We start from the raw sequence: 16,045 nt of genomic DNA on the forward strand, positions 1-16,045 counted from the left end.
GACGCGTTTCAGAAAGGCGGGGCATAGAGGAGAAACAATCATGTACAGTATGTGGGAAAAAAAAAATGTTTTACCTTAAACCGCATAAACACATTTCATTACACCAAATACACAAAATAATGTTCTTTTTAGCAACATCATATGACCCCTTTAAAATTTCTGTGGAATCCGTAATACATTTTTTCAGGAGAACAGTGTTTATTTGAAACCTTTGGTTACAATGTTAAAGTCTTTACTGTCTTCGCCTCTTTTTTTTTTATTGGGCGTTATCCTGCAACTACAGAGCAATAGGCCAAAATTAGTATTAATTACTTAAATTAAGTAATTAAAATTAAATATTGAAATGGTTCAGGTCATGCTTGTTTCATAAACATAGACATAATACAATAATAATGCTGTTCAGGATAATGCAAAATATTACTGACACAGAACAGTAAATATACAGGAGTAAATATTAATGCACAATAAATAATGTAGTCACATGGGCTAGTGAAGGGAATCAGACACATTCCACATCAGTCTTAACATGCAGACTCTCCCTGCCTCCCAGCAATAAAACATCTCCAAATCACTGCAAAATATCATTAAGTGCAGAAACACACAACTCTAGCTTATGCTAATTGCTGTTTTTGAATTATACCTTTTTATACTAATAGGAACACCTCAAATCTACGGTTTCATCTATCTTTTTCACTCCCTCAGCTCAGAGAGAGCTGGCTGATGAATGTTTATGCATAAGCAACTTCATGTTTGCCCTAGTAATTTATCTGAGTGATCAGGCAATGTCAGCTGTATGGTAGTTTGCCAGACGATGTCATAACATACGCATTGTGTTGTTTCTAATGATTTCGCTCCATCAGGTGTCAAAGCACTTGCATTAATGTGCTTCAAGGAGTTCAGGTAGGGTAATAGCTGCTAGGCTATGTATTTCAAAAAAGGGTCATAAATTGTGTTTTTTTTTTTTATATTTTTAAATATTTATTCTCATTAAGGCTGCACTTATTTGATAAAAACTAAAAACAATAATATCGCAAGATATTACAGTTAAAAATATATTTTTTATTTAAATATATTTTACAATGTATTTAATTTCTGTGATGGCAAAGCTGAATTTTTACTACAGTCTTTGGTGTCACATGATCCTTCAGAAATCATTCTAATAGGCTAACTTGGTGCTCAAGATATATTTATTATTATAATCAATGTTCAAAACAGTCACATTTCGGTCACACGTTATTAATTCTCTCCATTAACAAACCATTCACTACTTTTGCCTCAATAAACTCCTAATTTGCTGCTTATTAATAGTTAGTTAGGTAGTTAAGTTTAGGTATTGGATTAGGGATGTAGAATACGGTCATGCAGAATATGTGCTTTTTAAGTACTAATAAACAGCCAATATGATGATAATAATAGGTATGCTAATAAGCGACTAGTTAATAGTGAGAATTGGTCCCTATACTAAAGTTGTTACCGTATGTTCTTTTCCTCATATTATGTCTTCTGTTTTGTCTTCCAAAGTTGGGTGTTGTATGAGAAGCCAGAATTCAAAGGGGAAAAGATCGCTCTGGATGAGGGGGACATCGAGCTGACAAATCCATTTGGACCGCCGGATGAAGAAGTGGTTGATCAGCAGAATGGAACAACACAGGATCATGAGGAAGAGGAACATGAGTCCAAGCCTCGGCTAAAGAGGAAGTTCGTCATCGGATCCATACGGCGAGCAGTGAGAGTATGTCAGACTTGTGTTTACTTTTTTCGTTAGTTGAAATTCAAGTTCATAAACATTCTGCTATAGACAAATCATTAGAGCTGACATTGTTTTAGCTTGTAAATGTGTCTGGGATGGATGGGATCATGTTTTGGTTTGTGGTGTCATGTCATAGCCATATTATGAAAGGTTCAAGTGCGCCACCTTGTGTCCTCAAGCGGAATTGTGCCAGTATTTTGGCAGGACTTCTACAGACATTTTAGGAACTCAGCCTTGCATAAGTCTTTGTAAGGATTTTTGTTGTTGTTTTTTGCCTTTCCAGGATTACAGCGTTCCTGAAATCAGCCTTTTCCCAGACGAAAATGCAGAAGGCAAGAAGGTCATATTCAGAGACACGTCAGAAGACTCCAGAATTTTTGGCTTCCCAGTCAGAGCAAACTCCATCATCATCAATGCTGGCCTGTGAGTGATCAGTGCAGCTTATTCCAAATTCCATTCTATTTGGGCTCGGTCGCAGTATTTATTTTTTAACATCATGTGTTTGATCTCCTCCAGATGGTTGGTGTTTGCAGAGCCCTTCTTTCAGGGTGTCCCGCGAGTGCTTGAAGTCGGGGGATTCCCCACCCCAGCTGCCTGGGGCGTCACACATCCGTATGTGGGCTCCCTACACCCGCTTAAAATAGTGAGCATCTCCTCCTCAGTCTACTGTCCTTTTGGACAATGATTCCACAGCATATCAGTAATAAAATGAGGTATATTAATACAAATGTTTTTTGTAGGGGGAACCTAGAGTGGAGAACCTTTATGAGACAAAAGTAAGTGTTTCATCAACTGCCATCTAATAAAGTAGTAATGTTTTTGATGTTCTTTATGGGATCAATGATAATTCATGTTTGATATAATTTGTTTTCAATAGATTGTGCTCTATGAAAAACCATATTTCACTGGCAAAAGCAGAGAAATCTACACCAGCATGAGAGATTTCCTGTCAAGAGTGGACAAGCAGCAATCATTGTTTATGTTCAGTGCAGGATCCCTTAAAGTTATTGGAGGCTGGTGAGTATTGAAAATATGTGTGTTTGATTGAGAATAAAGCGAGGAAGAGAACAAGAACTGATATATGTGACCCTGGACCACAAAACCAAAGTAGTAGTCTTAAGTAGCACGGGTATATTTGTAGCAATAGCCAACAATACATTGTATGGGTCAAAATTTGTATTTAAATCATTAGGATATTAAGTGAAGATTATGTTCCATGAATATATTTTGTAAATGTCTTACCGTCAATATATCAAAACTTAATTTTTGATTAGTTATATGCATTGCTAAGAACTTCATTTGGACAACTTTAAAGGCGATTTTCTCAATATTTTGATTTATTTTTTGCACCCTCAGATTCCAGATTTTCAAATAGTTGTATCTCAGCCAAATATTGTCCTATCCTAACAAACCATACATCAATGGAAAGCCTATTTATTCAGCAGAGTTTCTGCAGCTCTTAAAAATGTTAATTCCCGCTTTCACAAATGTGACCCTGGACCACAAAATGTATTATATTTGCAATAGCCAAAAATACATTGTATGGGTCAAAATTATTGATTTTTCTTTTATGCCAAAAATCATTAGGATATTAAGTAAAGATCATGTTCCATGAAGATATTTTGTAAATTTCCTACTGTAAATATATCAAAACTTAATTTTTGATTAGTTATATGCATTGCTAAGAACTTCATTTGGACAACTTTAAAGGCGATTTTCTCAATATTTTGATTTATTTTTTGCACCCTCAGATTCCAGATTTTCAAATAGTTGTATCTCAGCCAAATATTGTCCTATCCTAACAAACCATACATCAATGGAAAACTTAATTATTTAATAATTGACCCTTATGACTGGTTTTGTGGTCCAGGGTCACATATTTACTATGCATAGTATGCGGGACTGTATCTGACTTATTTTTGTTGTATTGCTCTCTATTCTGTTGTGCTCGACTTACTCGATCTGTCTTATAGCTGGGTCGGCTATGAGAAGGAGGGTTTCCGGGGTCACCAGTATCTTCTAGAGGAGGGAGAGTACCATGACTGGCGGGTGTGGGGAGGAGTGAACTCAGAGCTGCGCTCAGTCCGAGTCATCCAAGCTGTAAGACAAACACAAAATAAATTTGACTATTTTATATTATTTGTATATGATAAAATCTCACCAAGATTCATACTATTTAGTTTAAAAAAAATTTAAAAAGTATTTTCTTTATAAAAATGGAAATACCCTGATGTTAATAATACTAATAATAATTAAAAAAAAATAATATAATAAAAATTGAAAAGATTCATATATTTTATTATATTAATGTACTACTACTACTAATAATAATTTTAGTAATAGTAATACAATACATTTTTAAATATATTATTATATGTTTAAATAATTTATGTTATTATATTATTTAAATAATATATCATATATAATTAAATTTCTGTGACAAGCTATAACCATGTAAATGTCTATACTGAAAATTATAGAAAATATTAATATATTATATTGATATACTACTACTACTACTACTATTAATAATAATAATAATAACAACAACAGTAATACAATACATGTTTTAAAAATATATTTTAAATATAATTTCTGTGACTAACTATAAAATAATATAAATATCTATACTAAGAAATATACAAAAAATATATACATTTGATTGTATTAATATACTACTACTACTACTACTAAAAACATATGTGTTTTAAAATATTTTAAATAGAATTTCTGTAACTAGCTATAAATACACGTACATTGGTTTAAAAATGAAAATATTAATATATTTTATTAAATAAATAAATACAGTTATTTATTAATTTATTTATTTAAGCTTGCACAATATTTTGGTGTTTAGTGCACTTCATCATTAAACATTATTGTACACAAAATTAATAGATTAATTTTAAGTGTTCTTTTTTGGACTGTAATATCTGCTTCTTGTAGGACCTGTCTGAGCCCCTGCTGGTGTTATATGGGATGCCTGAAGAGGAGAAAGCAGAGAGTGAAGAGCCCACGTTTGAGGTGACAGAAGCTGTCGCAGATGTAGAGCTGTTTGGGTTCGGCATCAACACCCGCTCCATCCACGTGCTGAGTGGAGCGTATGTTCTGATCTCTCTGTCTCTCTTTAAGTGACCATAAATCTCTTCCACATACAATATCTGATAGTTATTGTCATAATGCAGTCTGGTAGATCGAGCCAAGTTTTAATAAGTATGTATATTTCTTCCTTTCCTCAGGTGGGTAGCCTACTCTCATGTGGATTTCTCAGGTAACCAGTACGTCTTGGAGAAAGGCTTCTACAACAACTGTGAAGACTGGGGCTCTGGAGACAACCGCATCTGCTCCATACAGCCCATCCTCGCAGTAAGTCAGAGGCATTTCATTATTCATTAATCTAATCCAAACAGTTTGTGCAAGGACTATTGACTCAAATTGTGTGTGGTTGAAAATGTTTTGCATAAAGAGTAAATATTAGAGAATATTGAGAGGCACATTCACTAAACAGTTACTCAACATTTGCATCTGGTAAATCATCGTAAATTCTTGTATATTATTTGATAACCACTTGCAATCCACTTCAACCAGTTAAATGTGCTGAACCTAGTATTAATGTATTTCATCAACATTAATTATTTCATGAATTCCTCTATGAATCTCCATTTAATAGTCTGTCCTTGATTTCACTAATGAGGTTGTTCTTGTGTATTTCAGGCACCTAGTGAAGAACCCAGCTTCAGAAATGAGGTAAGCTGAGTCTCTTGTGCTCACTGAGGCTTGCATTTAATTGAGCAAAAATACAGTAAAAAAGGTAATATTGTGAAATATTATTACAACTACAATAATATATTTTAGAATGTAATTCCTTTGGTGGAAAAGCTGAATGTTTTGTTTTTCCCTTTGCTGCAGGTGCTGCTCTACTCGGAGCCGGATTTCCAAGGCACATGTAGGGTTTGTCATCAGAACCAGGGCTGTTTGCCTGAAAGGCTCACTGTTAAGTCCTGCAGGGTGGTGGGAGGAAGGTTAGTGAGAAAATTTAAGGTGGGATAAAGATTTAGAGAATGCAGTATAGAGTGGCCACAAATTCACTATACTGTATTTTTTTGAGTGGCTTCTTTGTGACACTCTGAATTTGTATGCTGAATTTGTTGAATTTGTACTCTGTTCATTTCAGTTGGGTGCTTTATGGAGGAGAGAAATTCACAGGAAACATGTATGTTCTGTCTGAAGGAGATTATCCCAACCTGACCAGCATGGGCATCCCAACTGACTCGGGCATTCACTCTGTCAAAGCAGTTCCAATGGTGAGAAGAAACTGCTTTCTTACTAAATATATTTCTGGAAAAGAGGTGGACCGATGATCCAATGAGAAACCGATAGACAAGTGATTTTAACACATATATCTTTATTTTTTTTTATTTTTTTTGCCTGTTTGTTCTCTCTTTCAGACCTTTTCGGTGCCGTCAATCTCGCTCTTTGGACTGGAGTGCTTTGAGGGTCGGGAGGTCGCCATTGATACACAGATTTCCAACATGTGGGAGGAAGGATTTAATACACATTTCCTCTCTGTCAGGGTCAATAGTGGTTGGTGAGTTTGCATATTATTGGTTCATATTAGCAGTGGCGGCTCATCGGGGGAGGCAGGGGAGGCACAGCTTCCCCATAATTTTGAGGTGAAAATGGGAGGAGGACGATTTAATGTTAATAAAATTCACAATTCATTTCAGTTCATGTCTCAGAATGTGTATTTTTTGTTTGTAATTTCACAGTTGTAATAAAATAACGTGAAAGCGCCGCTTTTCTATCGCGAATGTGCCGAATCTGCTGATGTAATTACTAAAACCCACGAGCCGCCACTGCATATTAGTACATTTGTGGTTTCATGACTATTTTGTATGAAATTTTCTCATATATCAAAACCATGTCAATCTCTTTGCAGCTGGGTGTTATGTGAACATAGTAACTACAGAGGGCGCCAGTTCCTATTGGAGCCCATTGAAATCACAAACTGGCATAAATTCAGTTCTCTTTCCTGTATCGGCTCCTTGTATCCAGTCAGACAAGTTAGTATCACCTTCACATGACCAATTATTTGCACAAGATAACTTGAAAACAGCATTTCTTGTATGATTTTAATTGTATGTTTATATCCCTATAGAAACAAAGACTGTTCCGCATCAAAAATAAAGAGACGGGCCACTACATATCAGTGCAGGGGGGTGTTGAGGACATGAAGACGGGCCGTGTGGTCGTCACAGAGCAGGTGGAGGGAATGAGTGATTTTTGGCTTTACCAGGATGGACTCATCAAAAACAAGGTACTTTGCACACCATGAAGTGGATGAGTAATTATTGTTTCTAACTTCTTAAAGTCACCCCCTCTCAGATTGTTGAACATGTGCTCTCTTTGTGTCAGCTGGCTCGAACCATGAGTCTGCAGGTGATGGGTAATGTGGAGTCAGGTGCTAAGGTGGTGCTGTGGACTGAAACGCGTGTTCCAGTGCAGACGTGGAGCGCTCAGGTCAGCGGCACAATCTCCAGCGTCACCTTCCCTGGAATGGTGCTGGATATCAAGGGTGAGATTTAGTTTGGTGCTTTATGTACCAAGCACAAGCTTAACTACTGCCTGTTGTGACCCTTAATTTATTTTATTATTTATAATATTGCTATTTATTTGCTATTTATTATAAAAATATTTTTTATTACCATTCCTATTAATACATTAAAAATAACATTTTTGTTAAGAATGCAAAAATTTTAGAGTAGCTGATATCAATACAGGAGTGTCCAGCAGTGTGTCGTGCCATACTTCATCTAAATCTATCAAACAATGTTTTTCTGATCTTTATATACTTTTATATTTTTATATTTACTATACATGCAGTTTTTTGATAATTATGTTAGCTATCATTAAAGAGCGTTTGAGAAATACTCAAAAGTTTGGGGTCAATAATTTTTTTTTGTGAAAGAAATGAATACTTTTATCCAGCTACATTAAATCAATCAAAATTGTCAGTAGAGATGTAAACTTTGTTACAAAAAATAATAATTTCAAATAATAATTTTTTTATTACTGTCTATTCATCACAATTTCCACAGAAATATTACGCAGCACAACTGTTTTCGACTTTGAAAATAAGAAACGTTTCTTAAGTAGAAAATCAACCTATCAAAATGTTTTCTGAAGGATCATGTGACAAAGACTTGAGTAATTCCTGTTGAAAATTAAGCTTTGACATCACAGGAATGAATGACCGTTTAAAATATATTAAAATAGAAAACTTATTTTAAATTGTAATCCTATTTTACAATATTACTGTTTTTACTTTAATTTAAATATAAAATATCTAAATTTCTTTATGAATATGTGGATATAGACCTAAAATCACGATTTTGGCAACAAATGTCCATGTCCATGTTATTTGACAACTACTAAAGAAACAAAAAACATTCTCCAGCAATCTAATTTCTCTTTTTTACAGGGGGTAAGCAATACGACAAACAACATTTAGTGATTCGAGAAGAGAACGAGGAACATGCCAGCCAACAGTGGGAGCTGGAATTTGTTTGATCCCGCCCTCTCTCTCCTTCATCTGACCCCCTTCTCCTTCTGACTCCACCCACTTGTCCTGCCCCAACAATACAAACACTGTCTGTGATCTGATATAGGACACCATGAGGGCACCTCTGAGTCATCCTTAAGTACAATCAGAAGATGTTGGGCAGGAAAAGTTTCTCGTGTCAGTAGACTGTATGATAGATAAAATGGATCAATGTATTGTCATTTAAAAATGAGAGAGAAGCAGAGGTCAAATATCATTCAACATGCTAGTGTTCTTGAAACGTAAATCTCTCGCCTGTGATGTGACTTATTTGCACATAGTTTGAATAAAACATATTACCTACAGGTCATTTACACGCTAATGATGGTGCTGGTGGTTAAGTCACTCAAAAACTTTTTTTTCTGTTTTCCTATGCATCACATGAGAATCTAATCATCGTATATGAATCTGGCAACTTTCGAAGCATTCTTTCATTTCTGCTCATTTTATTTGTTTACAAGCTAATGTTATGTTTTATAAACATTTGACATACTGGGTATATGCTGGTATGTAAGCTTTAATATCAATGCGGATTGGATCCTGGCAGATTTCGGTGTGCCCTGTTGTTTTTAAAAGTGTGCTGATGTCAGTCAATAAAAAGTCACCATGTTTTTGGACAACCAGGAAACTTTATTATGTATTAATGTTATTTTCAAAGCACAGTGTGAAATATGTAACAGGGAGTGGCTTTAATTTTGTAATAAAACTGTAAAAAATCATGTCGGAATTCACACATTTTTGACTTCAGTGTGGGCTATTGATGTTTTAGTATCTGTGTTAATTTTTTATAATAGTTCATCAAAAACAACTTGTATCGTCGTATTTGTGTTATTGTGTAGTAGTGCTTGTTTGTTCATTTTAATAAGTTTCGGACTGGAGCGGCGAGGTCAAAAGTTGCATGGTTGCTGCGTGTAAGATGTCTGATAACAGCTGCTGATGAATGCCAAGTATGTAGATGCTTGTACTGATGCCATTTTGTTTGTTCAGGTCTACAAATCAAACGCCACACCTGATGATGTTGCTCTTTCAGGTGGAGCGTGGAGGTAAATTCTCGTGATATTTTCAACATTTGACTTGAGTTTATGTACACAGTCACATGCAAGTTCAAGTGCAAGCTCCACTAACGCCTTTGTTGACATTAACAACACGTTCACACATTTCTCAAATTACAACCTGTTTTATGCAGCGTTTAGCGACTAACATCGAACTCTGTTTAAATGTACATCTACTTATTCGAGAGTTCTCTTTCGAAGAATCTTTGCAATTCAGAGATGGTTGTTTTGGGGTGGAATCTAGTCAATTGATTCTTCCAGTTATGCAGGTTTTTAAAGTTCTTGTGTGTAGTGTCAAGGTTACACCCATGGGATATCTGATCTGATCTGATCTAAGGTATTGAGAGCTTGTTTGGTTTTAGACATTTTGTGCTTTTTGCAGCAGAGGAGCCCGAGAAATACGGCGTATGGACGCTATTTATTTCTCAACAACGATTTAAAACCTTGAGGTTTCATCGTGCACTATTTGAGGAGGACCAGGAGTCACCAAAAAAAAAAAAACCTTAAAAAAAAAAGCTGAAACTCGATCTCACCTGAGACTGAAATCTCATAACAGACACTTCAATTCTGAGTCTTCAGCAGGTAAACCACTTTAACTAATCATCACCACTATCTGAGTAGTCTTTTTTCAAGTAGGTAAACATTTTTTAAACTAAAATTTCCTCTGAACATATTTGCTTTCCTCTTTTTGTCAGAAGGATCATAGCTTATTTCAATTAAATTTGCACTGATATTTTAAGTGAGAATGAAGTTCATTTCATTGTTTATTAATTTCTCTATTTTTGCTAAAAGAAATAAATAAATGTATTTATTTACAGTATTTTTGAAGAACATCATTTTTGTATTAGTTTTTTTCATATACACTGTAAAAATGATCAAACTTGTAGTTAAAACAAAGATTATTGGAGTACATTTTAAAATAAAATATTTTTTTCAGTCTTTAAAATGTCATGTATAATTCATTGTTACTTTGAAAGTAACTGCGGAAATTTACTACTGAAAATTGTTTCTACACCATTTTTTTTTTCAGTGCTGCTTGTGCATAACTTCCTTTTACACTGACAAGTGCTGTCATGGAGACAGAAGCTAAGTCACAGGAAACATCTCCACTTATGGTGAATTATGTTGAATGAATCTGTACATTTTTCTCTGCATCACTTTTTGTGTTGTACTTCGGTCCCATTGTTTGTCACTAAATCTCTTCTAAATCAGGACTCTTTTCTTCGACATTCTCCATCCTCCCCTACATTGCCTATTTTTTTTTTTTTTTTTTTCATCCCCCAGTCTGAAAAAATCACTTCAAATTAACATGTTGGACCACTTTCTACCAATTTTTCCCAAGATAATAAAAAAATAAAAAAATAAAAAAATAAATAAAGATTAAAATCCATGTGATTAGCTTTAATCTCTGAAGAGAAATGTTTCGCCCCCACATGAAATATCCATTCACATAAATTGAAATGACTAGATTTCACCCAAGAAAATGTGCAGAGCAATGGTAAATGTGACCGCATTTTTAGAATGTTCCTTCCTATGTCAGCAGTAGACAGCAAGGTAGCTTACTAAAATGTGGAACAGAGCTAAACATAGTTAAACAGGCTTTGTGTCTAAATCATTTATACAACTGCCTCTTTTACTTACTGTAGCTGTTTTCCTCACTTTGAAAATTGGTTCTGAATTGGTTTATTGCCCTCTTTAGCCTGCTCAACAATACATAAAAACAAGTAAAACACTGCAGTCTGTATAACCAGACCTACACTCCTGCCAACTCATGTTGTAAGTAGCAGGATAGACCTACAAGAGAAGCTCACAGTCTGAAGGCATGTGGTGGGGCACCCTGGGGTCTGTGCGGCCCTTCCCAAATTTTCGTCCCGAGAGAGATGTTACAGTCCTTCACACTGCACTGGAGAAGAAAGGTACAGCTATATAAATGCTCATGGGGCATGATTGTGGTAGTAAAAGTCAATCTGCTAGTATTCTTTCATACTTAATTGTTGTTATTTCAAACTACCATATCTTTCTGTTAAAGATGTGAGCACAATTGTGAGAATACTAACTAATCGTAGTAATGCTCAGAGACGATCTCTTGCCCTGGCGTACAAGAATTTCTCACAAAAGGTAAATCAGAAACAAATTCATCTCCAAATCATCACAAGCTAGTCTGTCTGTGTGTGGCGGTCAGGTTGTGTTTTTTAGAGGCCAACTATAAGAAGTGACCAAATGTCCCCCACAAGGATAGTAAAAATTTATATCACATATAGTTCCCATCAGGAAAATGGCCTAATAAACATACTAAACACCTTAAATAATGTCTTAATGGACATCTAAAAATAAAGAAAGGCTTGTGAGGATTTTTTTTTAGGTTTAGAGGATATAAAATATCATTAACTCAGTATAAAATCAATAAAAGTCAATGGATAATCCTTATCATGATACAAAAATGTGTGTGACAACAGTGGATTGTGTGTGTGTGCTACAGGAATTGGACGCAAGTCTCAAGAAGGTTCTTTCTGGTGATCTGCAGTCTCTGATACTTGGACTGATGATGATACCAGAGCAGTTTGAGGCCCATCGCTTACGCAAAGCCATGGAGGTTTGGCATTAATCACTAGGATAGTGCTAGTTCTATTGTGCTATGAGTGTGTGTGTGTGTGTGTGTGATTATCAGCATACATTTAATTATAGTTCAATATCCATTCAGACTGTATTAATTGTTTTGTGTGTTCAGGGTGCTGGTACAGATGAAGAAACTCTTTTAGAGATTCTGTGCACTAGGACGCCACAGCAGCTCTCTGACATCAGGGCTGCATACAGTCAAGGTGCTTTAGGAATTCTTTTCAAAATGGAAAAATGTTGAACATTTTAATTTAATTAATGCAATTAAATGCCTCTAAATTTTTTGGAACGTCTCACTTTTAACCCTGTGCATACTGAAACCTTTGCATATTGTCATAGGGTTAAAAAGCTGTATTGTCAAAAAAAGTTTTTGGAATGATGATCACTCAACATGAGCACTAAATATTTACAAAGAATTGTGCTCATATATGACACTAATTACTTATTGATTATTGGTGATTTTTCACTGTCAAGCAACACAACAATGCTTTGGACAACAAGGCATTGCCATTTTTGTGAAAACTTTTAGTTATAATTAAAACAAGGAATATCAGTGTATTTTTATTATTAGGATGAGATAAGATTTAATGTTTATTTTATATTTATATATAACAATACACTACCTTTTAAAAGTCTGTAAATTTTTTCAATTAAAATGTTTTTAAAGAGTCTTGCTCATCAAAATTGCATTTATTGATACAAAATACAGAGAATTCTTTAATGAATAAAAGGTTCAAAACATCAGCTTTTTTTTTTAAATATATTTTTTTGTAACAATGTAAAAGTCTTTCCTGTCACTTTTAATTTAATGCATCTTTTTTTGAATAAAATTAATTTGTTTAAAAAATAAATCTTACTGATGCCAAACTTTTAAACACTAGTGCATATATCATCACTATAATATTTAATTCAGTAAGAATTGAATATTAGTGATAACTGCATACATTTTCTATCAGTCTGTGTTTGAATGTTTCAACATTGTCACTTTAACAGACTATAAGCGGGATTTGGAGAAAGACTTGATAAGTGAAAGCAGTGGAGATTTTTCAAAGCTCATTGAGGCATTGTTGAAGGTAAGAAGTGTGATGCCTCCTGTCCTGAATCTCGCAGTTAAATATTTATCACCAAAACCAATTTTACTGTGTTGATACATCATCAGTATGTCAATATCTTGTGCATGCTATGCGAGTAATCATGCTCATTCTCTCTGTTTCTTTCTCTCTCTTTCTTATCAGAAAGAGAACGGGCCAGGAATTATTGACCAGGATATAGCAGTGAGTCCAGATTTGTAATTTTAGGATGAATTGTTCCTTTAAAAGATTTCAAGTGCTCTCAAGTCACCCTGCACTCCCAGGACTGCTTTCATGTCATATTAAGAGACTTAGTTAATGAAGGTTTAACTGTGAAACCTATGGTGCTAAGGGCACTGCAACTGCCCCTACTGAGACCTCTAGATGACCTCGGAAGCAGGATCCGGTTGTAGGAATTTCAGCTCAGTTAGATCACAGGGTGACAGATATACAAACCTTTCTTAGAATTGAACTCGGATAAGATGCATATTTCATATACCTGATTGAATTTTGTGATTGAAATCAGTATATTTTTATTTTGTTTTCCAGACTTTATCTGAGGAGCTGAAAAACAAGAAACCTGCAGCTGATATTTGGATCAAAATACTCACCACAAGAAACCCAGACCATCTCAGAATTGGTGAGTTGCAAGTGTTTGTATGTGTGTTTCAGATCTAGCTATAATTTCAGGGACAAAATTGTTGGGAAATGTCTTCAGAAGATGTGGAAACCCGTTCCTTATGGACTTTTAATCAACAAGAAAAGTGTTCATATAGACACTAACTAACATTTAGGGTATTTCAAAATTTGGTAGCTCATACTTCTGATGAAATTACTGTGCATGAGATGTGTCAGATAGTTTCATTATTACTGTTTTATATCTATTGGTGTTTGGAAAGGTTGTTGTTTCCTGTATCCTTGGTAGAGGTAATTACTTATGTAAAGTTATTGACACATTTCTAACATGCAAATCCTTGGAACATATCCATCTGTACTATTTAAGCCTTCTTGTATGGTATTTGTAAGGTTGACAACGACAAATATTTCAAATGTGTGTGAATAGTAATGTTATTTCTACTTCAGTGCTGGAAAAACTGGAGTTTGAGAAAGGCCAGACAGTGGAGGACGCTTTAGAGGGACATTTTAAAGGAGTCCTCTCTGGAGACCTGAAAAAGGGCTTAAAGACTCTAGGTAAAACTTGTTTATGTGTGTTTGAGGATGTATTAATGTGTGTGTGCTCAATGTGTAATGATCAATTAATATAAATCCACAAAGCATTTGCAATTTATCTCTTTTCTTTTTCTCATCAGTACGATGTATACAGAACCAGTATTTATTCTTGGCACAACGGATCCAAACTATGAAAGTACGTTTTTTTTTTTTTTAGTTTTACAGATATCTTAATAAATGTCATTTCAAAAAAGCCAAGTATTCATTTATGCTACTACTAAATTATCTACTTTAAAACTTCTGTGTGCATGATCAGGTTTAGCCAGCATTTTAGGCACCAAATGTCCCAACTAAGAGTAAAGTAAAACCTAAAATCATCTATATGTTGGGCCTAAAATACAAAAAGGTTTATTTGAGGGTTCGGTATAGGTTAGTGGATAGAAAATATCATTAGCTCAATTTAAAAACAACAGAAGTCTCAGTCATCATAGAAAATGTTGTGTAAGTGTGCACACAGTTACAGTACTAGTATAAACTTACTAGTACAAACATTGTTTTGCATGGCAGGTATGTATCGATGAAAATATATTTATTTAAGTTATTTCCTGAAATACAATATGCTAAATCCATGCAAAGCACTTGCAAATGCAAAACAGCAAGTTATTTTAAACAACTTTACACTGATAATGAGATCACTGCTTGTTGTATCATGCTCAGTTGTCTTTGTTTTTATTTTTGCTTTGAACCAGCTATAGATATGTGTTGACCGATACTCTGTCCTGTACTCTGTAGGCACCGGTGGTCCAGGGTGTGATGGTGGCTCATAGTGAGGAGGATCTACTGAGAGTTAGAGTGGCATACCTTCAGTCAACAGGAACTTCACTGTACACAGCCTTACAGGTCTCCACACACACACACACACACACACACACACACACACACATATAGAGATCTTTATAACCAGTCTTCAACATCATTTCACCAACATGAATTTTTTGTTTTCTTGTTTTTTCTCAATAGAAGCAGTTTAAAGGTGAACTCCAGCAGGGTTTGCTGGCTATATGCCGTGCAGAAGATTAGAAGAAATGCTGTGTATGACACAAATGATAAACATTTATGTGCACACAGTGAAAGCATTCCATTCATTTTAATTGCTATTAAACAAAAGCTTTGTGTCTGAAAATAAATAAATTCAGCACTGTCCTTTATGAATCCCTATGGAAGGCAATATAGTTTTAATAATACAATTTTCAACTTTTAAAATACAATTTTCAACTTTTTATGTCATTTATGACTTTTTTTTCATGACTTTTTCATTTCAGAATTTTGACTTCTATGTCATAATTATGATTTACCAAAGCATGACTTTTTTTCTTATGTGGCGGAAATGGGCTTCCATAGGAATCGCCTGAAATCTCTGGTTTATTGACTTATGTTATTGACCATAAGAGTTTTTAAAGGATAAAAAGTTAAAACACTTTTATCATCAGTATATGTACTTTCTCTTCAGTATCAGACTACCACATGTGTGTGTGTATATATATATATATATATATAGTACTGTCAAGCGATTAATCGCATCCAAAATAAAAGTTTTTGTTTACATAATATACAGTGCAAAGCATAAATGAGTACACCCCCTCTAAAACTTAACAAATTCAGAAATTACTCTTTACTTACAAGACATGTTAGGGTTCTTTGGAGATGTAATGTTCCAACAAGCCTGCTTGATCAATTACCAAAGAAGAATACCAAAATTATTCAGCAAAATAAGATTCTTATCAAA

The 16,045-nt window shown here is 34.6% G+C and overlaps 2 protein-coding genes across 6 annotated transcripts in view; both read left to right on the forward strand.

Moving 5' to 3' along the window:
- The window catches only part of LOC107706257 (absent in melanoma 1 protein-like), a 32,826-nt gene extending 23,748 nt beyond the window's left edge, over nt 1-9,078 (forward strand). For 2 of the 3 annotated variants that reach the window (XM_016509920.1, XM_016509922.1), the window contains 16 exons: nt 1,522-1,732; nt 2,034-2,173; nt 2,267-2,393; nt 2,491-2,526; nt 2,628-2,767; nt 3,724-3,850; nt 4,697-4,851; nt 4,990-5,116; nt 5,465-5,497; nt 5,660-5,772; nt 5,925-6,054; nt 6,199-6,338; nt 6,690-6,813; nt 6,909-7,067; nt 7,166-7,325; nt 8,232-9,078. In XM_016509920.1, the coding sequence (XP_016365406.1) occupies nt 1,522-1,732; nt 2,034-2,173; nt 2,267-2,393; nt 2,491-2,526; nt 2,628-2,767; nt 3,724-3,850; nt 4,697-4,851; nt 4,990-5,116; nt 5,465-5,497; nt 5,660-5,772; nt 5,925-6,054; nt 6,199-6,338; nt 6,690-6,813; nt 6,909-7,067; nt 7,166-7,325; nt 8,232-8,320 (2,011 nt within the window). In that variant the 3' untranslated portion in view covers nt 8,321-9,078. Of the gene's footprint in view, nt 1-1,521; nt 1,733-2,033; nt 2,174-2,266; nt 2,394-2,490; nt 2,527-2,627; nt 2,768-3,723; nt 3,851-4,696; nt 4,852-4,989; nt 5,117-5,464; nt 5,498-5,659; nt 5,792-5,924; nt 6,055-6,198; nt 6,339-6,689; nt 6,814-6,908; nt 7,068-7,165; nt 7,326-8,231 lie in introns of those variants that run through there. The other variant, XM_016509921.1, reaches the window with a different exon arrangement.
- Nucleotides 9,079-9,423: 345 nt separating this feature from the next.
- Nucleotides 9,424-15,479, forward strand: LOC107706258 (annexin A2-like). 3 transcript variants are annotated; one of them, XM_016509925.1, is made up of 14 exons: nt 9,425-9,672; nt 9,786-9,985; nt 10,434-10,518; nt 11,217-11,319; nt 11,433-11,521; nt 11,883-11,996; nt 12,132-12,222; nt 13,013-13,092; nt 13,255-13,293; nt 13,639-13,729; nt 14,173-14,280; nt 14,400-14,455; nt 15,052-15,159; nt 15,280-15,479. In XM_016509925.1, exons 3-14 carry the CDS (start codon nt 10,477-10,479, stop codon nt 15,337-15,339), a joined length of 981 nt encoding a protein of 326 aa, XP_016365411.1. In that variant the 5' UTR covers nt 9,425-9,672; nt 9,786-9,985; nt 10,434-10,476; the 3' UTR covers nt 15,340-15,479. The 3 variants fall into 3 exon arrangements, with proteins under 3 accessions (XP_016365412.1, XP_016365411.1, XP_016365409.1); XM_016509926.1 differs by having other exon boundaries at nt 9,424-9,985; nt 15,283-15,479; XM_016509923.1 differs by having other exon boundaries at nt 9,425-9,985.
- Nucleotides 15,480-16,045: the final 566 nt, after the last annotated feature.

This window comes from Sinocyclocheilus rhinocerous, unplaced genomic scaffold, assembly GCF_001515625.1.
Source record: "Sinocyclocheilus rhinocerous isolate Xijiao unplaced genomic scaffold, SAMN03320098_v1.1 scaffold53, whole genome shotgun sequence".
Lineage (NCBI taxonomy): Eukaryota > Metazoa > Chordata > Actinopteri > Cypriniformes > Cyprinidae > Sinocyclocheilus > Sinocyclocheilus rhinocerous.

What these genes read in the sequence shown, in the direction of transcription:
- LOC107706258 (XM_016509923.1), top strand. Translation starts at nt 10,477, where the DNA reads ATGGAGACAGAAGCTAAGTCACAGGAAACATCTCCACTTATG. An exon ending in CAGGGCTGCATACAGTCAAG is followed by an intron (nt 12,223 to 13,012) that starts GTGCTTTAGGAA and finishes TCACTTTAACAG; the next exon opens with ACTATAAGCGGGATTTGGAG. An exon ending in TCATTGAGGCATTGTTGAAG is followed by an intron (nt 13,093 to 13,254) that starts GTAAGAAGTGTG and finishes CTTTCTTATCAG; the next exon opens with AAAGAGAACGGGCCAGGAAT.